This window comes from Crinia signifera, chromosome 6 (assembly GCF_055691185.1).
Source record: "Crinia signifera chromosome 6, ASM5569118v1, whole genome shotgun sequence".
In the NCBI taxonomy this organism is placed as follows: domain Eukaryota; kingdom Metazoa; phylum Chordata; class Amphibia; order Anura; family Myobatrachidae; genus Crinia; species Crinia signifera.
Window position 1 is genome coordinate 272,936,059 of NC_139222.1, and position 24,167 is coordinate 272,960,225.

The window sequence follows — 24,167 nt, forward strand, 5'->3', positions numbered from 1 at the left end:
AGGCAAAGCTATTATTGACATTAGTATGATTCAGGGTTGGGGGGAAAAAAAAGTTTTTTTTTTAGAAAAACACTTTTTTGTTTTGAACCGTTTTTCTTATTTTATTTTTGGGGTTTTAACCAATTTTCTTTGCACTAACTTTTTAATAAAATAAACTTTTTCTTTGTACATTAGCTGGAGATGTTTCAGCAGTCAAAGGTTGTTCAATAATGGTTAATACATTATGATTGACAAATGTTGGGGGGGGAAGCTTGATTCTAGGCAGACTTAGCACCTCTCATCTGAATCGCCACCCTATATCTATGGTGTGTGTGTGTGTGTGTGTGTGTGTGTGTGAGAGAGAGTTACTGGTTTAGCTTACTTGGATAAAGACCACAAGCAACAAAATGTGGAATAACATCAGGGATTCCCTTATGATAGGATATATATGTCTGTGTCTGTGCCTGTAGTCACAACATATACAAATTATTATAATTATTATTATTTTTTTTAATAAACCATTTGGTTTAAACCAGCCAACCTTCCTGGTATGTTTAATGTTCTGTGTATAGAATACAGTGCATTAAGTTAGGCCAGGATGACCACACAAAGATTGTTGTATCATTCACAGAAGTCTGATATCTGGTAACAGATTGTCGTATATTATTCTTTATAACTCAGAGGAAGTATTGATCAATGATGTCCTCCAGTCTATTTGCTTTGTACAGTTATTCTATATAGGATGTGGCCACTATAGTAACATTACTTGTGTAATATCAATGCCGGTTTATTGCTTCCTCTTGAATAACGCTTCCCTTTCTTTTTTCAAACAGGGTGTTCCTCCAAGTCATTCAAGCTGTACTCGCCAAAGGAGCCCCCCAACGGCAACGCCTTCCCCCCCTTCCACCCAGGCACGATGCTGGATCGGGATGTGGGGTATGTACTTATCCGTGTTCGTGTCATGTTCAGTCCCGCTCAGAAAGGTGGTCAGTCTCCTATGGAGCGGTTTAACGTTAAACATATTTTGTAATTAGAATATTATTTTGTATTGGAAGATCTTTCCTGATCTGCGTGTTAACACATACTGGTATTCGCATACAATGATTTCTATCCAGGGGTTTAGAACTGAAAATAATATATATGGCCACTCCACTGACCAAATGACTCCTTAACAGAAAGTGAAAGCAAAATGATCTGTTTCAACTTGCTACATATGAAACGATGGAGATGTGAAGAGAGATTAGAGGTAGGAGCAGAGGTTATGGTATAGAGCAGTGGTGGCCAACCTGTGGCTCTTGAGCCTCATGCGGCTCTTCCCCTTGTAAAGTGCGGCTCCTGCTCCCACTGCTGCCCGCCGCCCACCGTCTGTCCCAGTCCCCCCTGCTGCCGGTTCCCTGAATCCCTTCTCCTTCTGAGGGGAGGAGAGCATGCATCGCGCATCTCTCCTACCCCTTACTGTGCATCCTTGTGACTGGGCCGTCCGCCAATTAGAGCTCGTGGGCCAGCAGCCAATCAGGAGCCGGCCAGCGAGCTTTGATTGGTGGGCGGCCCAGTCTCAGGGAAATGAGAGGGAAGGAGACGCGCGGTGTGCTGTGCTCTCCTTCCATCAGTGACATGACAGGAGGACTTCAGGGGGACACCAGACTGTCCTCTCTCTGCCTGGCAGCAGCAGCAATAATGGTGAGTGCTGCTGCTGGGAAATTTGCACTGTGGGGGCATAGCAGTTTGTGGCACTGTGGGGGCATAGCAGTTTGTGGCACTGTGGGGGCATAGCAGTTTGTGGCACTGTGGGGGCATAGCAGTTTGTGGCACTGTGGGGGCATAGCAGCTTTTTGGCACTATGGGGGCATACCCGGCACCGTGTGGTGCATACCTGGCACGGTGGGGGGCATATGTGTATCTGGCACTATTGAGGGCATATGTATATATGGCACTGCACTATTGGAGGCATATTTGTATCACACCCATCCAAGGGGTCAAAATAGACTATGCCCCTTTTTTTGGCGCATGCGCCTTCGGCGCACGCATAATGTCGGCTCTTTAGCTTGACTACCGATATTTTTCGGCTCTTTACCTCTGACCGGTTGGCCACCCCTGGTATAGAGCAAATGTTCTCAGGATCTTCATATGTAACATCTGCCCCACCTGCATTGCTCATGGTTTTGTCCATCTAAGAAGGATTTTGTCAGAATTAACTAGAATAAGGCCCATAATCTGATTGGTTGCCCAAAGCAACATCCCATCTGAAAGAGAACTCCCATCTTGGTAAATAAGCCCATAAGTGCTATCGGCCTGAATGTCCTTCCTTTGTGTGATTATTGGGCGTGTTGGTATAGACGATTGGCCAGTGTGGTGTCAACATCGGCCCGCATACCCAGTGATACTCCATTCATCACTGTGGCCAGACTACCAGGTCTACTTTAACTTGGCCTCTTCTGTGGATAGGCTTAGCAGTGATTCTACCCATGGCATTTGCCATAGCTTTGGCAGGTATCTGTAGGATTTTTTAAACAGTTGGATTAACTGTAGCTAGGAGGAACGTCTATTTTCCCGGTTCACTAATAAATGTAGTTTATTACTGTAAAATCTGCCTATTCCCGAGCTCTGTATTCAGAGAGGGTATTAGGTTTCCCTTCTAGTAATGGATACAGAGGTGTAAGGTGGATGTCCTTCGCCTAAAAACTTACTATATCCTTCAACTTTTCCTTTAGTATATACAGAGTAGTATCCCCAACTGATCGTGATTGGCATAATCGCTCATGTTCTTCAGAAAGTTTTGTATTAAGTCTCGTAAAGTGGAAGGTTCTAACGCACCGGCCAATCGTCTGTGTTTGAAAAAATGGCAGGAGCTGATTGGCTGGTGTCTTATCACATTCTGCTTTATCACCACTTTATTACTTTACCAGGCTGTATACATTTGCCCCATTGTCCGTTGTCTCGCACCGACCTGCTGGCAGTTCTGTACAGTAATAGACTGCTGGTAAGCCGCTTCCGTCCTTGTTCCAAGTGGTGCTTGCAGTCTAGCACCATACCCATAAAAACACAATCAGGGCGGCGACTTAGTCATAAGTCAGTTGCGTTTTCCATCGGACATTTCAGAGCACCTTTAGGAAAATGAGGAGACCAGCAGATGCCACGCAGGTGTCCACCATAGTCAACCCGATTACAGTCCACCAGTTCTGTCAGAGTGTAGACTTTTTATTTTGCAATATTACAATATATTTCAGATGGTTTTGATTATAGTGATCTGTTTTATACACCCTTCAAAACTGACATAGAAACCTAAAATGTGATGGTTCTGGTACTTCTTTTCCTTGGAGGAATGTTTCCCTTCTGTACTTTGCCTTCTCTGCTCTAAACTATACCTATTAAGATCTTTTAGTCTTTCCTGGTATGTTTTGTGATGTAGGCCATGCACCATTTTAGTTGCCCTTCTTTGTACAGTCTCTAATGTATTTATATCATTCTGGAGATATGGCCTCCAGAACTGAACACAATACTCTAGGTGAGGTCGTACCAATGACCTATACAGTGGCATTATTACTTCTTTCTTTCTACTGCTGATACCTCTCCCTATGCAACCAAGCATCTGATTTGCCTTCTCCATTGCTTGATACATTGCCTACCTGCCTTTAAGTCCCCTGAAATAGTGACACCTAGATCCCTCTCTTCCTCTGTTTCCATTGTAGTGCCATTTATATTATATTTAGCTTTTGGGTTTTTGAGACCCAACTGCATGAATTTGCATTGTTTGGCATTAAACTGTAGTCACCACGTTCTTGTCTTATGGGCAAGTAATAGAATAAGTCACCAGTGACTACAATCTGAACATTATAACATGACCAGCAGCACAGAGTATTTTAAGGGGAGTTTCTGTGTACTGTAGTTCTCAAAATGTGAGGGTAGAGGTTAGCGTGGCGATAATCCACCGGTAGAGTGTAGTGCCACAGCGCTGTATAAAAGGAACTTCTTACCCCACATTTAATTAATGTTCAGATGAAGTTGTTGTTTGTTTAGTTTTGTATAAAATATTCAGTCTACATGACCATTGGCTAATAATGGGGACCTGCATCGAACTACTGCCGTTATTGTAGGGTGTGGGTATACCACTGATCCACACTTTTATCATTGTAAACATTGTTTGTTTATTTCTCCTATGTAGGCCTACCCCGATGTATCCACCAACATACCTGGAGCCAGGGATAGGGTAAGCATATTTAGCATTGAATGATACTTGGCTGAGGTTCTGCCGCAATGTTTGCTTGTACTCTGGAACAATAAAGTTGCAAGACTATCCGGCATTTAGTTGTAGCAGCCATTTTGCTGGTGATGCAAATAACCATGGTATCATCTATAATATAAATATATATAGTCTAGTGTCCGTTTGTCTCCGAAACACTGCCATATGTTGGCAGCGAGTGAAACTACATCTTTCTCTCACACATGCACAAACACAGAGGCAATCACAAGATAGCAGACTAGCTTTCGAAGCATTTGCTTTGAGCGGGTTTACTAGTAGAAAATCGCTATAATTAGGTCGTAAAGATCTCAGACTATGATCATGTTTGACCTCAGATGTTACTGGATCCCTTGATTTATTTTTATTTATTTTCTATAACCTATATGTAGCAAGGAGGGCATGTATGGAGCTTGTGGTCTATACGGTATTTAATCTGGAGACAGCCATTTTGTAACATGAACCATTAGAAGCCTGATTTATAAATGCAAAAGGGTCTAGAGAACACTAGAGTCATTGAGGTACTATGCCTGATACCTCACCATAGCAAATAGTGGATTGATCGGTTGGATTTTGTACCTTGGGTGCTTCTTAAAGTGAATTACAGCAAATTCTTCTTCTAAAGGACTTGTTTGTGTGTATTACAGGAGACATACGCCGTATGGGAACCAGACAGACTACAGAATATTCGAACTGAACAAACGTCTGCAAAATTGGACAGAGGTACGTCTCCATTGTATATAAGGTGATAGTCAGCATGGATCGCTGATTAGAGAATATGCAAATCAGGCGATTATCTCATGAATGCCTTGCATACCGTTCCAGTCGTGCAAGTTAAAATAGTGACTAAAAACTGTTAACGCATCGCAATGCAGCGGCAGTGTGACTGTTGGGCAGCCAGCATCTGAGGGTGGAAACATGGCATTGTCTGGGTGTGTCAGAAAAACATCCTGCATTTTGGGGGGTGTCTCTGAGGTCGCCGCTGACAACTTCCTGCTGGTCTCAGTCACAGATTAGTGGCAGCCTCAGACAAACTCCGATAGGCACAGGCGGCAAAGACTCTTCGATGTTCCAGCATTTGCAATTGGCCATTTTGTAGGAGACCTTTTATTCTCTCCTTCTGGGCAGCATCTTTTTGCTCGCAGCCCACTGCATTTTCGCTGTATAGCAATCCATGGCGAATGTAGTCCATGTGCCCCATTACTGCGTTTGTGTTGGCCAGTGGCGGAACGTGCGTTGGCCAGTGGGTGGGTGTGAGAGATCAGATGCAAAGCTTTATCCTGGTCATCTCCTGTGCCCAAATGTTGGGGCTTGGACCTATGTGAGTAACCAGAGTTTCTGATTGCAGGAATGTGATAATCTCTGGTGGGACGCCTTCACTACAGAGTTCTTCGAGGATGACGCCATGTTGACCATAACCTTCTGCTTGGAGGATGGACCAAAGAGATACAGTGAGTCCTACAGCTTTGATCGGTCCGACATGTAATCCTTAACGTCATGGAGTCACGGGGCTTCCTCTGGGCCCCTAACTCAGGCTGTTGCAGATAGCTGTCCGGTAGGGGCCGGGTTCTGTGTATTTCCCATCCCTAATTTCTTCAGTGGATTACTATCCTCTTCTGATGCTATATAATTCACCCATTGTCACACAATAACTATGCTTCACCTATACATCTTCCAGACCAGCCATTAATCTGAACCAGCATGCACCAACAGATGTTGGTTGCCGACACATAACAGAGATTATGGGTGAAATGTAATAGGACGAGAGATTCAGAAAGTGAGAGATTTGGAAAGATATCTCCAGTTTTTTTTTAAAGCGGCAATCATTTACACTGCACTGGTTTTGCAGTGTAAGTGATTGCCGCTTTAAAAAAACCTGGAGATTTCTTACCAAATCTCTCATCCTATTAAATTTCCCCCTAGTACTAAATGCGGCTTGTTAAAGATTCTCTGTTCTCCTCTTACTTGTGTTTTAGTTATGTTATAGTGTTCTACACACATCGGCCCAATGAGATCCCTCTGACTTGGTCTAACCATACTTTGCGTGTGTCTCTTCAGCAATCGGACGGACGCTTATCCCCCGGTATTTCCGAAGCATTTTTGAGGGCGGGGCCACTGAGCTGTACTATGTCTTGAAACACCCCAAGGAGTCATTCCACAATAACTTTGTATCCCTTGACTGCGATCAGTGCACGATGGTCACACAACACGGGAAACCCATGTTCACACAGGTACGCAGAACACCATGTGTACGCAATGTGTTATACAATGTTTTACACAGATGAGGAACAATATTAGCATTTTGCCCCAGGGGGGTCATAGCTTGCAAGTGTCCCCTACCTATACAATGCTAATGGCAAATAATCTGTTTCTGAGTTATGTATAAAGAAAGAGAGCAACTAACTTTGTACAAGGATAAACCATTCTGCACTGCAAGGGGTCAAATAAGATCGTTATGTTTGCATGCAAGGTACATAATTGCCGCTTTTGCATGTAGCCCAAAAATGCAATTTAGATTTAAGTTTGGACATTCCCGCGCCCCATATCGAAATCGCCGCATGTTAATTCTGCCCCATTCCCGCATGGTTTTCTAACATTAAGGATTGAGTATTACTCTCCTCACAAGAACAACCGTTTACATAGTTAAAGGTTGATACATTTTTCATTTTTATTTATTTTTAATCCGACTGGGAATAGATGTAGACAGACAAAAAAAAAAACCTTGAAAACCCCCTTTTCCTCTGTCGACCATTTCCATGTTGACCGTTTGTCAAGGTCAGCGTACACCATGTAGACTTGCCAACCTCTTGCCTGTTGACCAATAGTAGTAGACCCATTGATCCTCACCAGTAAAAACTCCAAATTGACTAAAACCATTTTCTTGCTACAAGTGCAAGTGCTGCCATCTAGTGGTCATAAAAGAGTAAAGCAGCTAGTGTTTTAGTAGCATTCAGATGGAATCTGAGACATACAATATTGTCGTTTCTGGTACCCCTTCGTTGTATTATTTGTGGCTTCATGTAATATTGAATTAAAACCTATTTTTATATATTCTTTATTATACTTATACACCACTTTACTTCATTATTTGACCTATCCAAATTCTGTCTCCAGGTGTGCGTAGAGGGGCGGTTATACCTCGAGTTTATGTTTGACGACATGATGAGGATAAAGACCTGGCATTTCAGTATCCGGCAACACCGAGAGCTCATTCCCCGCAGTATTCTCGCCATGCACGTAAGTCACAAGCAGAGAAACTGAACACGGTTCCTGTATCATTACACGACCGGTCTCCGGAGATCCACTTCTACATGTCAACTTTTATTCTCAACTTTTTGTAGGCCCAGGACCCCCAGATGTTGGATCAGCTGTCTAAGAACATCACAAGATGCGGACTTTCAAATTCTACGCTTAACTACCTCCGAGTAAGTTGGCTTTAGCCTGCGAGGGATAAATGCAGATGATATATTCTGTGCGTAACTATTGTACCGACTTTCAAAATTATGATTATTTTTTTTTTTTATGGGAATATGGCATTCCCCCTCTCCTAGATTACAGCTGGCCCATAGACCAATCCCAAATATGAACGGCGCAGCTAGTTTCTTGCTTATATCTGGTAAAGAATGATTCATATGTTCAAACATTGGGCAGTATCCAATTAGCTGCGATCACCCATTTTTATGGTAAAAATCGCAGCTTTTTCCACAACCCACTCTCTCCCAGCTATCCAGAGGCTCCCATGCGATAATGCTCTATTGGAATTATGTGAATTTCTCTTCACCTACTCTGAGCAGGTGAAACATTTGGGAAAATCCCTACTTGTGGGGTAAAAATGTCAGGACTTGGACATAACCCCTTGGCTACCCCTTTTAATGATTAATGAGGCACTTTTGAAGGTTTTAATTATTTTATATTAGTTAATTAGGAGAGATCAGTTTGGGGGTGAAAAAAGTGCAAAGCGAATGAGACAAGTGTTTTTAGGCTTGTAGGTGGGAGCAATCATTGTCTTTTGAAAGTAAATTTAATTGACCCAAATATGTACCTACACCCATTTTCATGTACCCCACATTTTATTAGAGTTTTTATGTACGCAAAAAAGCTTGCTTTTATCCTTTTTTATTTTAATGTATATTGGTCCCATTGAACACCTTTTTAAGGGAAATTCTCTAAACTAAAAATGCGGTTACCGCGACGGGGGGCATCGCCAGAAAAATCTGGCGATGCCCCATAGAAGCCTATGGGCTTCTATTGCGACCCCCCCCCCCCCCCCCCTCCTCACCTGTGTTCAGGCAGCACCGAACTGTGCAGCCCGGACCTGTGACCTCCTCCTCCCTGCACTATGATCCTCTTCCGGGTGCAGGGAGGAGGAGAGCCCAGTGCAGCAGCGTCGGGGGAGGGAGGGGAGAGCCGCAAGAGCTGTCCTTTGCCATTCTATACTGTCCTATGTTACTTTACCATTTTACAAGGGTACGGGCTGATTTACTAATTGTCATCTGCACTTCTCCAACACATCGCAGGTCACCAAGTTTTGCGATTTTCTAATAGAATAGGTAGAAAAAATGGGAGCGCGCACACCTGCAATAAGCGTTTTTATCTGGCGATAAGTGCGATTAACTTTACCCACAATCTCATTATCGCAGCTAATTAGAAACTCCCCCAGCACCTACATACTAGGTCAGATGAATTGTCCAAGCAGATATAAAGGGCTGGCTCAATAACTGCTGAACATAATTGCTATAATCCAAATTAGTCAGGATCCACGTTCCTTTTGGGTCCACACACAGATGATTGCAGCCAGTTGCGTAGGAAACCTCCAACATGGACATCAAAACTACACCTGAAGCCAAGACCATAGTTCCATTGTGTGTTTTTCTTTTAATTACTGTGACCTTGCTTTTATTTTGTGCTTTTTTTTTATTTATTACGGTGAACTTGCATTTATTTTTGTGTTTGTTTTTGTGATCTTATTGGTGAAACGCTGCCATTTTCTCTGCCTCCCCACAGCTGTGTGTAATTCTGGAGCCCATGCAGGAGCTCATGTCCCGGCACAAGACGTATAGTCTAAGCCCCCGTGATTGCTTAAAGACGTGTCTCTTCCAGAAGTGGCAGCGGATGGTAGCACCTCCAGGTAAGCACCTTTTTGGTGGTTGCTCCTCGTGCTGGAGACGGGACATCACGTTTCTGTGTAAGTCTGACTATGGTCTTTCCTTTCCCACAGCTGAGCCAGCCCGACAGGCCCCCAATAAGAGGAGGAAAAGGAAGATGTCTGGCGGTAGCACAATGAGCTCTGGAGGGGGCAACACAAACAACAGTAATAGTAAGAAGAAGAGTCCGGCCAGTACCTTCGCCCTCTCCAGCCAGGTACCTGTAAGCATCATCTTTTATTTACTACTCTTCCTCCGTTACACCGCTCCTACTACTGTCTGTCCAGATGCCACTTTAAAGGGACAATGGGGACTTTTTCTGATCCACTTATCTGATACAGTGTTCCCCAACCTCTGTCCACACGGCGCACCAACTGTCCAGGTTTTATGGATAGCCATGTTCAGCACAGATGATCAAATCAAAGTAGCCGAAGTTTCCTTAAAACCTGCACTGCTTGTATGCCTTGAGGACCGAGGTTTGGAAACGCTGATACAATATAACGATAATAATATAATAATCAGTAAATGAAAGTTGCAGTTGTCTCTTTAAATAGTTAAATATTTTGACTAATGAACTTACAGGGATAGATTTAAAGGGCCAGTGCCACTTTGGAGAAACAAGCTGTATCGTTCCACAGGAGAAAGGAGCACGGACATACTTTACTTTCCCTTTCCTACCGCATTGTACGGAGAGTTGGGCCGACATCCAACAGCGTGAATTAGGGCGTGCTATTTGTGTACACTGGTGCTGATTGTTCTCAGTGATGGCGGCTGGTTTTGCATATTTCTTCTCCTGTCTGGGATGACCGAGACGGTTTGCCAAACATGGGCTTATTTTCAGGTTTAACCACTTCCTGATCACTCAAACAGAATACAAGACTGTACCCACAGAATACTTCAACATGTGGTCTGAAATCTGAACCCCTTCCAGTACGGTCAGATAACCACGTTAGTTCCTGTCCGAATCCTATCGGAGGTTAGAACATTAAAGACCAATCGGGGAGGAGGGGCAGACTTCACTGAGCCAACCAACTTTCTGTGGCAACCACAGTCCCATGACACAAAGTAGGGAGCAATAAACACTCTTCTTTGCCCTATATGTACTGTGTGCTCACTAATCGCACCCCTGACCCTCTTATTCACATCGCAGTCTTCATCCAGAGATCAGTATCCTACAGCTTCTGAACTTTTGTGGAACTACAGATTCAATTGTAGATGTTGATAAATAAATCTATAACCTGGAGAACAGAAAGAACTTATGATATTTTTCCATAAAAACCCAAAACCTGTTACGTTAACTATTTTTTGGGCAGAGGTTCCCAAACCCGTACCTCAAGGCACTTCCAATAGTTCAGGTTTTAAGGATATCCATGACTCAGCACATATGGTTAAATCAAATTGACGAAGTCACTTGTGGCCAAGCATGCATATACTTAAAAACCTGCACAGTTGGGAAGCCTTGAAGACCGCATTTGGGAACCTCTGGCTCTCGTACGGTGGCACTGACCCTTTAAGTTTCCTGTATCTGTTTCTCCTAACTGCGCAGTCTTGTTTTTTTTCTATGACCATGTTTAGCCTACTCCTGTAATATTTCATAGACGTGAAATGTTTTGAAAATTACCTTTTTATCTTGGCCCCTGCCTGCAAATGTGTGTAATGCTCTCCAGGTCCAGCGCGGACACCCAGAGCGAGACCTGCCTTCGTAACGGCCGTCTAGGATGTTGCCGCGATTTGTAGTACCATTAGTCCCCCTTATCTGAGAAAGCTGAGCGACAATTCCTAGGAAACTTATCAGCTGCCCCATTAGCTGCTAGAACTGGAAGCAAAACTCTTTGTTATTGCTAAGACTCCTGAGAAACGTCATTAAATCGCATTGGTTTATTTTATCCTCTTGGATGATGAAAACTACTGTACCATACTGACCGTATGGCTTGTCCTCTGCGGGCGCTGGTTCTGGAGAGTCATGACTGTGTTGCAGCTTGCAGTATATTTCTGAAGTAGCCGCATAGTTTGGAGTAAACCACTATTTTTATTTGTAGAAGCAAGTGTCTAAACTTACTGAAGAAGCATGATCCGGCTGTTTTCTAGGTGTGTTTTACCACAAGCTAGAACATCCTATTGCACTCCCTCTGTGTACTCTGTTCCACCCGCCCCTGTGATATAACTTTTGTTGACCATGTTCTGTACTATGAGTAGAGGCAAAACGCACCTAGATGGAGGAAGTTCAGAATATTAATTTATCATTGTGCGTTTCCTGCATCTGCGCCGCTTCTGTTCCATGAAGATCTGTAAAGAGCTCACACAGATTATAAACTATGTTCAATGCAAATAATAGAGGGATCAATGGTTCCAAACAAGGCGTGTTCTGTGACTCAACATCCCATTTGTGGTGGACGCAGATGGGGAGGTGGGGTGTTGGGATATGGGTCGACACAATCAAGGTCGACAGTCAGGTGGTTGACCACTATAAGATCTTGTGGGTTGATCCCTGGGTGCTGTCAGACCTCCCTATGAATTGTATAGGTACGAAGAAAAAAGAAGACTAGTACAGCGCTAGGTCTCTGAGTAATCACAATGACACCTGAATTAATGTAAGATATTTAGGGTGAAATGTAATAGGATGAGAGATTCAGAAAGTGATTTGGTAAGAAATCTCCAGGTTTTTTAAAGCGGCAATCATTTACGCTTCAAAACCAGCTTGATTTTGCAGTGTTTAAAGATTGCCGCTTTAAAAAAACTGGAGATTTCTTACCAAATCTCTCACTTTCTGAATCTCTCATCCTATTAAATTTCACCCCTTATGTTATAATATCTTTAAACAATATTTTAAAATTGTGTACGTACACCTCAATCACAGATGATAAGCATAATGTTGAAATAAATATAAATAAATATTTTAATTTTATGCTTTATCTGTGATTGTGTATGTACACAGTTTTAATATATTAAATATCTTACATTAATTCAGGTAAGATATTTAATATTTTATCTTGAAACAATTTTTTTTTGAATTGTGTACTTACATATCAATCACAGATAACAATAAAGCATAAAATTAAAATAAATATTAAAGCATAAAATTAAAATATATGGTCTGATTGTGTACGTACACAATTTTAAAATATTTTAAGATTTATATTAAATATCTTACATTAATTAATTTAGAATATTTAATATTATAAAATCTTTTTTTTTTTTTTAACATCAGTATTTTTTATTGAAAATTATACAAAGTAAATATTCTAAAATCTTAAAACAATAACTTTAATTCGGGTGAGATATTTAATATTATAATATCTTAAAACAATATCTTTGTCAGGTAAGATATTTAAAATAATATCTTAAAACAAAATTTTAACATTGTGTACGTACACCTCAATCACAGATAACAAAGCATCAAATTTAAACATTTTTATATTTAAATGTTATGCTTTATCTGTGATTTTTGTACGTACAGTTTTAAAATATTAAGATATTATAATATCTTACATTATTTCAAGTAAGATATTTAATATCATAATATCTTAAAACAAGATTTTAAAACTGTATGTACACCTCAATCACAGATAACATAGCATAAAATATAAGTAAATAATATAATTTTATGGTTAATTGTAGTCTGTGATTGTGTATGTACAAATTTTAAAATATTGTTTTAAGATCTTATATTAAATATCTTGCATTATCTCAGGCAAGATCTTATATTAAATATCTTGCATTAATTCAGGCAAGATATTTAATATTATAATTTAAAACAAAATGTTAAAACTGTGTATGTACACATCAATCACAGATGAAGCCTAACATTAAAATATATAAATATTTATGTTAATGTTATGCTTTATCTGTGATTGATGTGTAGGTACACAATTGTTTTAAGATATTATAATAAATATCTTACATTAATTCATGAGTTCTTGTGAATACTCAGAGAGACCTGGAGCTGTTCTATTCTTTTTTCTTAGTACCATTTGACAACTATTGGTCGACAGGCAAAAGATTGACAAATTGAAAGGTTTGACATGGTCAAAAGGTCGACGTGACTTTTTTTGTATTTTCTTGGGTGTCTGTTGATATAGGTTGTCATGGACGCCCTATAAGTGTACCACATCCCCTCACATGGTTTTCTGTGCTTGGCACACTATTATATTCCTCCTACATGTCCAATGGGATTTAAGTATGTACAAGTCCAAAAAAAAAATGACAAACTTGTGCATGTTGAATTTTATCATATGTCAACCTTATGACTTTTGACCAATAGTGGTTGACCCTTTGACTGTTGACCTAGACACTGTGGACCTAATGCCCAGATCTCAGGTATTTATAATAAGTATTGCACTTGTAGTGGTGTTGGACATAGCAGCCAAGCTTTGTAGAAAGACCAGTGGCAGCGAGTCCTGAGTGGTGCAGTTTGCAAGTGGTTGGGTGGCAGTTGGGGGCTCCTTTATTTGAATTTTGGACTGTACTGCAGCCCCACCTCTGGATTCACCAACCAGCTCCTCACTGTCATTTTTTAAAGCAGCCTGTAACATAGCAGTTAGAAGATGGTACTTTATCTCTCACCAAGGCTTGATAAATCTCCCCCTCTGTCTAGTTCCACTAGTAATTAATTTGCATTGGACAATGTTCATGGTCTTTGTAAGTTCTTACCATCCAACAGTCATAATTTTCACAGCTGAAAACTGGTGGGGTTTTGTGATTTAGAGGTGGAGCCTAACTCCTTAGAGGGGCTGCCCCGGGTTCCCCGTTGAAACTGTTGCGATGGTGGTAAGCAAGAAGTCTGATTGGAACGCGGCTGGTGCAGGTCTTCATTATAAGCAAACACTATACTTGGAAGTTAGATCGTAATGAGTAACACATGCTTCTTTGAAATGACTGTAGGGCCTTAATCCTACATCCCTTACGTTACATGCATTTTTGCAGGCCGCAGCTTCCCCCTGACCTCCAAGAAGCCGCTTCTGACCACGCGTAGTAGTGGAAGGAAGGGACACGCCTCTGCCTTGATTATGTTTCTGGAACTCTTCCCTTTCAGGATGTAATGGTGGTGGGCGAACCAACCCTGATGGGAGGAGAATTCGGGGACGAAGATGAGCGACTGATAACCCGCCTGGAGAACACTCAGTTTGATGCTGCCAATGGAATTGATGATGAGGACAGCTTCAATAACTCGCCCGCACTAGGCGCCAACAGCCCATGGAACAGCAAACCACCCTCAAGCCAAGAAAGCAAATCGGAGAACCCAACATCACAGGCTTCACAGTAAAAAGAAAAAGAATACAAAAAAATACAAAAAAAATAGATTAAAACAAATATATATATGTGTATAACAGGCCGATGTGGAGGAACAAAAAAAAATTGTTGTTTTAAAATAAAAGTCGAGAAAAGGAAAAAAAAGTTCAAACTTATCTACCTGTAAATTGAAATAAAAAAAGGACATTTTAAAAACAGAACCCCTTTGCTGCAGGTCATACCTTTTTTAGTTAAGGGGTTACTGTGAGCCAGACTGAGGCACTGTGGGACTGCTAGCTGCACATGAATGGGGTCTGGGGTGTAATTGTTCTATGGCCTGATCCAGTCTTTCACTGATCAATATACCAGGAGCTAAAGACATCGGTGACGCATGAGACACAGAACACCTCATGCCTTGGAGATGTCACTCGTTCCTGTTACTTGATCATGGCTTTTTTCACCATTCTTCTCATGCTATAAATTCATCTTTTTCCCCGATTTATGATTACCGATAGGACAGTGCTGTAAGGATAAGAAATCCTGTGCCCAAAGGTAATTCCAGGCACCCGAGGCAATTCCTGTTCAGGGCTGTTTACGTAGTATTTGTATGTTGCCTAGTGGTCAAGAGGCCACTATAATGTACAGAGCCTGCTGTTCTGGACACCGGGATTAAGGGGAACTCTGCTTCGGGGTTCTATTGACCCCGAAGCATATACATATGTACATACTTAGCAAATTGTTTGTTTCTCATGGCAACAGAGATCTTCTTAGACGATAGAATGATCTGAAGGGGGAGTTGACCTTTAAAAATAAAAAAAATAAAGGAGTATCCATTTTTATGAATCTAAAAATATTTTAATTTGCACATTTTCTCCTTGCAACATTACCAAATACTTTTACTGGTCTTTATTTTGGATTCAACGTTTATACAAAGTGAACAAAAATAACTCCTCTGCCTGGGTGGTCCAGATGCCGTTAGCGGAAAGGGTAGACCGTGTTAAGAATGCTAAATGAAAGTATTCTAGTTGCAAGAGGCTGTATGCAATCAAGAAAATCGGGGGCGGAAGGTCCTGCTCTACATTCATATGATGTTGTGTTTTATTTCTATTTTATTTTATAAATTAAATGGTTGTAAATTCCTGTTGTCCCCGCTGCTAACCATCTTTTCTGTCATGGTGGTGGCATTTATTGTAACTTTTTTTTTTTTCTCCTTCATTTTTACAATTCATTGTATATATCATTCCCTAAAGTCAATAGCAGACAATGTTGTAGTTTCAGGATCCACAGTGCCTCATTCTTGCTTGCTTTTTTTTTTTTTTCTATTTTATTTTTATTTTATTTTTTTCCCGTTTTTTTTTTTTTTTTTATTTTTAAATAATATTATTAAAAAAAAAAGTAAGTTAAAAAAATGCTGTCCTGATTTTTGTACTAGTTTATTCTACATCTCTGGGGAATCTTATTTTATACAGTTCCGAAAGCTTCAAACCAAGGAAAGACTTTGCAGAATTCCTTTGTAATCCCTCCAAGTGGAAGAGAAGAGGAAGTGTTTCTTATTTGTAGAACTGTGCGATACTCTTTCCCTTCTCCTCACCCAGCTGTTCTCTCGCTTGGGTTTTGTGTATCTTGTGCCTGTATATTTTCCGCTCCGTAGAAAACAGTGTGTAATTCTAGTATTAATGTATTATCATTTAGAAAAGATTTACTTTTTATAAATATATATATATAGCTGATATGATATTTGGGGGCGGGTTTGAGGGATATTCCCATGTTCCCATTTTTGTAGGGGTCTGGAATATTGAGGGATGTACAAACTAGGGTTGATTTTATGGTCACCAGTTCACTGTAATTATGTAACATTTATGATCTAATTTTAAATGGTGTATAGGCGCAAGACCCACTTTTATGGTCTCCGACTCCCAGTGCAAAACAGACGTTGTTGGAAGCAAAAGAATTAAAGGGTTGTTCTAAATTTTCTTTGTCCTTTGTTTGGAAAAGCTGTGCTAAAAAAAAATGGGTGTACTCGGCCGATTTAGCTCACACCCAATTTTTGGTACGCCCTTTTCACCAATGAGATGGGTGGAGCCTAGTCACTTTCACATGTATCTCCCCTTTAATACTTAAAAGTTTAATAAGCTGCGTTTTACGGCTGATGACCAGATTCCATTGAGAGGCATTAGATTTAAATCGGCTATTGTATTTTGCCTTTTTTAAACCAGTTGCCTCTTTAAATGTCCTGACAATCTTGACGGAATCGCGGCAGCTCCCACCATTCACAGGCTATGATATTTGGGCCTCAGTGTGTGTCTAGTCCTTATTTTAGTCTTCTAAAGAGATTATGATAGACACACACACACACATAGATACAATGGGATCAAGTTAATAACATGGGAATTCTATTGAAGGTGGGATTTTGCCCATAGCAACCTATCTTCAATAGAACTTTTCTCTTAGTAAATTTACCCCAATATTTCCGCACAATTGTTTTGGTTCCAATCTCAAATTTAAGCAGTCACTGGTGCGTAGTCCTGAAAACACTAATTCATCTCCAAAAGCTATTGTTGAAATAGAATCCTGTCCTGTTTGCATCCATCCTTTTGCCTTGTTTGTTGGTGCATGTGTGCCCAGAGTTAGGAGGTCACCATATGCTCCATATTACCGGGAAAAGCCAGGTACCGCAGTATTAAAAAGTGTTGCTCCGGTGCTGGTCTTCCAGGTCTGAGACCCTGGAGTGCCTCTGTGCATGCGTAGAGTGAGTACGCCAGATTAGCGGTCATTCCTAACTATGCATAAAATCAAATCTTTTCAATATTTTATCATAAGCTCCAATCACATTCTATTAACTAATCCTCACTGAGGCTTTATGATAGATTATGGATTTTTGTTGTTTATTTCTTTAAATACGCAACTGATTTACACTAGCATAAAATATCCATAAAATATATGATTGCGTTTCTTTAACATAAATCATCTTGGCCATATGTAGGCAGATCCTTGCCTTGACTCTAGTTATGATGTACGGCTTACTGTCCAAATGTCAGGTACTGCTAGTCACATGATACAGCGGACAAAAGGCAATCTATAGCTTACAACCCTGCTCCCCTCTCACTCTTCTGTCACGTGATCACCAGCGGGCTTTGTCACTGACTTGCTCAGGTTTGTTTGGGGGGGGTTATGGCAACCATATAAATGTGTTGTACTTGCCTCATCCAGGATTTCTGTGAGGCTCCCATATTTTGATGAGCGCTTCCAGGATCCTAGGGAAGGGGGAACGGAGCAGGAGTTGTGACCCAATTTGCTATGAATTGCATCATGATGACTGAAATTATGTCAAACCCACGTGGGAGTGGCACCAAAATACAACAAAGTGTGAGCGTATATGTGTATGCATGTACACAATCACTTTCAGATATTACTATAGATGTACTATTATAGTGAGCCACTAGAAGGAGCACATCTACAGTAAGTAGACATCAGGACTGGTACTGTTGTGTGGGGTGCTCTGACCTCCCCAACCTTTTATTCATTAATGTTGTCTTTTAAACGTTATCCTTCAAGTAGGGATGGGCATAGTTCTAATCCCCCCCCCCCCATAACTCTGCCCCCAGTGTATGGCAAATATTTAATTTCAATATTATTATTATTTTTTTTGGTTCTGCTTTAACAAATATACGTGTGACATTGGTGAACCCGAGTTCTCTTTTGCTTGTAACAACAACTGTTTTCCTTCTTTCCACTCTGTCTTTCCATAATTGTAAACTAAGCAATATATCCATTACCCGTGTCAGGAGTCTATGTAAATCCCCGCGGTGGAAGGTAATATGAGAGAAGATATATATATATGTATATTTAAATGTATGCTTGCTACATCACTTTGGGTTTCTTTGTTTGTTCTCCGGAGGTGCAATGTTATGGGGGTTCTCCTGTTGGTTAGGATTTTATTTCCCCCCCAATTGTGAAATGGTGACCCAAACACGTCCCCCCTATTGCCCCGTCGGGCTCGCCAACATGTGTGCGGTCATTATGAGATTGCATAGATTGTGCCATTAAGTCCTGTATGGTACCAATAACTCTCCAGTTCTCAGTTTTATCATGTTCATTTGAATCCTTGTACTCCAGCCCCCCCCCCCCCCCCCTTCCTCCCTGCATTATTAGGGCCTTGGAATATGAGGTTCAAATTTGGTTTCTTTATAAATATTGTATAATAAACTCTAGATGGGTTTCTATGTGTGCCTGTGTCTACTCTTCCTCTGTTACAGCACATTGGTGACTTTGGTTCATAGCGCACCTCACTGGCAGAGATGCCCTGACCACTGGGCAAAACCACAATTCTGTTATGCTCTGTACGATGGGTGGCCAAACCACTCCTGGACATCTACCGGTAGTCCATGGTTTTCAGGCTACCTGTGTATTTGTAGAAGGTGGCGGTTAGGAATGAATGCAGCACATGTTAGAAAATGTGACAGTAAGGAGTACACCTGTGCTCCAGCTAGATGATTTGGGAGATGTGATGGTAATGACTGCACCTGTGCACCAGCTAGGTGATCTGGGAGATGTGATAGTAATGACTGCACCTGTGCTCCAGCCAGGTGATCTGGGAGATGTGACAGTAAGTAATGAGTACACCTGTGTTCCAGCTATATGATCTGGGAGATGTGATAGTAATGAGTACACCTGTGCTCCAGCCAGGGGATCTGGGAGATGTGACAGTTAGTAATGACTACACCTGTGCTCCAGCTAGGTGATCTGGGAGATGTGATAGTAATGAGTACACCTGTGCTCCAGCTAGGTGATCTGGGAGATGTGATAGTAATGACTGCACCTGTGCTCCAGCTAGGTGATCTGTGAGACGTGATAGTAATGACTGCACCTGTGCTCCAGCTAGGTGGACTGGGAAACTTGATAGTAATGACTACACCTGTGCACCAGCTACTTGGACTGGAAAACCTAACACTTATGACTATACCTGTGCTTCAGCTAGGTGATCTGTGAGATGTGATAGTAATGACTACACATGTGCTGCAGCTAGGTGGACTGGGAAATGTGATAGTAATGACTACACCTGTGCACCAGCTAGGTGATCTGGGAAACGTGATAGTAATGACTATACCTGTGCTGCTGCTAGGTGGTCTGGGAAATGTGATAGTAATGACTACAACTGTGCACCAGCTAGGTGATCTGGGAAACGTGATAGTAATGACTACACATGTGCTGCTGCTAGGTGGTCTGGGAAATGTGATAGTAATGACTACAACTGTGCACCAGCTAGGTGGTCTGGGAAACGTGATAGTAATGACTACACATGTGCTGCTGCTAGGTGGTCTGGGAAATGTGATAGTAATGACTACAACTGTGCACCAGCTAGGTGGACTGGGAAACAAAACTAATGACTACACCTGTGCACCATCTAAGTTGTCTAGGAAATGTGACAGTAATGAATACACCTGTGCACCAGCAGGGTGGTCTGGGAGATGACCCCTCTGGCCACCCCTGTTCTGTACAGAGTGAGGAGATGGTGACCAAAATCTACTACATTGTAATTTCTAAAAATATGCGTGTTTGCAATCGCCGGATGTACTGAGGCTTCGAGAACATGTCGCCTTACATCAAACTTGCAATAACCGCTGCAGCACTTGCAAAATGCGCCATCTAGATGTTGCCCATGTAAAGCCTCCAAGTTACCGGATGTAATGGGCAGTGCACAGAAAAACCTGTGAAAGAATAACACGAACGTCAGGATGGCGAGTTTACAGTAAATCCCAGACAGTTTGTGTACTGTACATTCCGAGCCCAATGTGCTTTACATGGCATCACAATCTTGGGCAGTGGCGTAACTACTGAATGCTCGCCCCCCTGCCGCAAATTTTTCGGCTGCCACCCCCCCACCCGCAATATGCCGGTACCTGGCTTGCTGCATCTGTCGGCGGTCACGTTCCATCTCTGCCGGCGCTGGGAGAGACAGGACCGTGACCGCAGACAGATGCGGCAAGCCAGGTACCGGCAGACGGCAGCGGGTAACTATAGCCCCGCAGACCCCCAGGCGCCCACACTTTCTCAGCACCTCTCCACCACCGCGGGGGGCTGTGGTGCTATAGATACTGATCTTGGACCTACATAAGGGCCACTTCAACCAGCAGTGAAATCTACTGTATGTAGTAATAATGTAGGAGCAATTATTATCAGTGACTTATTTCTCTGATGCCATTGCCTGGCACACTATATACGCTATATAAAGCTTCTTGGTCTGTAGATGTGCAGAATTGGTGTTTTAATATGTTGCTTCTTTTCAGAGTTATGAGGCAAAATGTCCACCAGCCAATCACAATGCATCACTTGACCTCTTTGAAAATGTGCCATTTGGTCAACTCTCCCTGTGCATCTGCTTGGTGGTCTGGAAACGGTGACCGTTATGTGCAGTCATGCACTAAACAGGGCATGGTATCGACTTCTAAGGGGGTGGAAAAGGGTAGAAATGGTCCAAGCAGCAAAGTTTTACCTAGTTGAAAGCCTGGTGCATCATCTAATTCTTCTTATGATTGATAAATGGCGCTCTGGCTAATCAGCTCGTTACTATTGTGATTAAAAAATAACAGCTGATTGGCTTTAGCGCCATTACACTTCTTGATAAATCTGCACTTACGGCTTGTATATATTTTTAGAAGAAAGTTGGCGTTTGAGTTATAAATTTGCATTGAAATAAATGTGAATTTAGTCTAGCACGTATACACCGTTATATTTTGGTGAATCCTACACATAGGTTTCGAACCCAGTGGATCTGCAATCTATGGGGGAAATTTACTAAGCCTCGATTACGGCCGCTCCTGAATACAAAAGGGAACGACTGGGATTGCCTGTGATCGGCCAGAAAATACGACCTGAGAATACGGCTAATTTACTAAGCTGTTGAATTCTCAGGATTCATATTTGGCTTCCGAGTTTCCCCTGGCAGCCAAATTCGGACGAGCATGAAGCCTGAACAGTGAGATCCGTGCAGGCTTCTCTGTGCAAAAATTAGAAAATAAATAATGAAAATAAAATGGCATGGGGTGGGGTGTAGGAAGTAGAGTCTGACTGGTTGCCCATGGCAACATCCTATGTGAAGTAAACTCCCATCTCATACCCTCCAACATGACCCATTCCATTAGGTACAAAATGCTCTGTTCCTGGACTTCCCTGCAAGGGAAGTCCAGAAACAGAGCATTTTGTACATAATGGAATGGGTCATGCCATCTTAGTAAATTCCCCCCTAAAAATGCCTGAGAAAGGTGTATGGATTTATGAGCCCTTATAAAGTGGTTATCTGACCAATAACGACGGAATTTATGCGGTTTACCTTCGTATCTATTGAACTATACAATAAAAAAACACAAACATGAAAAACACATAAAAAACCCCATATAAATGCAACAAGGAAGGGAGACACATGGGTGAGGCTCAGACTGTCGTGAGTAATCGTGGGCCCTGGTTTTTCATGGGGTGTGGGCAGATGTGTGCCAGACTATGGCCCCTCTGTAGATGCTGCTTGGCGTTACACAGAATAGCTGCAAGACTTTGGTCGGCACAAACACCTGCCACCCCCCTAATAGATCTATTCCATTTATAATCAACAAACTTTAGCTATTTAAAACTCGCTTCCTAACAAAAATGGTGCTCCAGCCAACCATGTGTTTAAGAAAGGACAGTTAGGATCTGATTGGCTTGCTCCAGTTAAATCCTTTTTCAAACACCTGCATGGAAGTGCTCACCATGTATCATACGCAAGGAGTTTTAAATAGCTAAACATCAATAAATGTAACCCATCATTTTCTTTTTAAATTTTAATTGGCAAATTTGAACATGGCAGAAAGAAACTTGTATTTTCCCCATGGATAGACATTATCTGCGATCATTTGATTATTAGGGTTTGCGCTTTACCAGGTGCATACAGTACAGGTACAAAATGGGTAGATTAGTGGACAACTTAAGGGCCCCATACATCAGCAATTAATTGTGACAATTTTCAGATATGGAGATGATTGCCACAAATAAATTTAGATGTGTGGGCTCCCCCTTTTGGCAATCCCAATCAATTGCTTAATCAGGTTTTTAAACATGTTTAATACTCTGGTATTATCTGCAGATCTTTTTTATATGTGTGGGCATTCCCAAATCGTCTTCATCTATTTACATTATGAACAGCTGAAGTGACAATCGATTGGGCAATTTCCAGATATGAAGATGCAATCTTTAGATGGAAAAATCTGCCGATCACTGAAATAAATCTGTAATGTGTGGGCAAAGTCAGATAGATTGTAAAATCCATTTATCTGGCCAAAAAATCCCTGGATCTGGAAATCCATAAATTGTGATTGCTGATGTATGGGGCCCATTACTCATACATAATTGGAGTTCACAGTCCTGGGGAAGTGCTGGAAGCATCCCTCCCACACAGAACGGACCAGCATTCAAGACCAGCAGCCATGGAAACCATCAGGTGTTACAGTGCAGCCTCTGATACAAAGGGGCAGATGTACAGTAGGAGGTGGTGATAAGGGAGTCAGAGGTGAAGTGGCCCATGGCAACCAATCAGCACTGAAGTTGCATCTATAATTTGCATAATATAAAATTGTACAGAGCAGCTGATTGGTTGCTATGGGCATTATAGATGCTCTTACTACTAACAATTACAATGATTGCATTCAGATATTACAGTTCAGCACCAAAGGAAGCTCCGCCTCTCCATCCGTACTGCCAGAATGTAACCACAACAATAATCTGGAGGTGGGGGGATTGCTCTGCTATAAACTTGTCCCCCAGGGACTGTGCGGTTTAACCTCCCCATCAATAAGTGGTGTCGTAGCACTTCGCAAACCAAGTTTCAGTACAAATATATATATATATAGCTCGTGTTCATTCTGCATTTGGTGTGTGGCAGATACGGCTGCTGCTTGTACAGTATATTGCATTGTGTGTCATTTTTTTATGAAAGTTATAGCAATGTCATTTTCATCCTCAGATTGTCACTGGCTTATATATATCATGGTTGCCTACCTGACATTCTCCATGAGGGAGAAAATGCTCGGTTCCTGGACTTCCCTGGTAGTGTATGATTGCCATCACCTGTGGGGAGCCAGGAGCCACCTGTGTTTTTCACCACAGGTATTGGCAGTCATACATTACCATGGAAGTCCAGGAACAGAGCAATGTGTCCCTCATGGAGAGGGTCAGGTAGGCAACCATGATATATATATATATATATATATATATTCTCAGTGATAGGCAGCACTCCTCAATGATCAGTACTTGCTCCGGTGCCTCCCGGAAAACACCTCTTGTGAAGGTGAGTATACAGCAACGGGAAGCGGCGGCACTCGGATATAATTAATGACACAGACGCAGGTAAACTTGTCAAACGTTTTCGATGTATTTTTACATCAGGTCCTGATGTAAAAATACATCGAAAACGTTTGACAAGTTTACCTGCGTCTGTGTCATTAATTATATCCGAGTGCCGCCGCTTCCTGTTGCTATATATATATATATATATATATATATATATATATATATATATATATATATATATATATATATATATATATATA

At 41.6% G+C, this 24,167-nt stretch overlaps 1 protein-coding gene across 9 annotated transcripts in view; it reads left to right on the forward strand.

Moving 5' to 3' along the window:
• The window catches only part of LDB1 (LIM domain binding 1), a 133,828-nt gene extending 115,012 nt beyond the window's left edge, over positions 1-18,816 (forward strand). For 3 of the 9 annotated variants that reach the window (XM_083149632.1, XM_083149633.1, XM_083149639.1), the window contains 9 exons: positions 813-915; positions 4,142-4,186; positions 4,864-4,939; positions 5,565-5,667; positions 6,275-6,447; positions 7,331-7,453; positions 7,558-7,641; positions 9,221-9,577; positions 14,393-18,816. In XM_083149632.1, coding sequence (XP_083005758.1) covers positions 813-915; positions 4,142-4,186; positions 4,864-4,939; positions 5,565-5,667; positions 6,275-6,447; positions 7,331-7,453; positions 7,558-7,641; positions 9,221-9,577; positions 14,393-14,623 — 1,295 coding nt within the window. In that variant the 3' untranslated portion in view covers positions 14,624-18,816. Of the gene's footprint in view, positions 1-812; positions 916-4,141; positions 4,187-4,863; positions 4,940-5,564; positions 5,668-6,274; positions 6,448-7,330; positions 7,454-7,557; positions 7,642-9,220; positions 9,584-11,399; positions 11,449-14,283; positions 14,317-14,392 lie in introns of those variants that run through there. The other 6 variants (XM_083149634.1, XM_083149635.1, XM_083149630.1 and 3 more) reach the window with 6 other exon arrangements.
• The last annotated feature ends 5,351 nt before the right edge of the window (positions 18,817-24,167 follow it).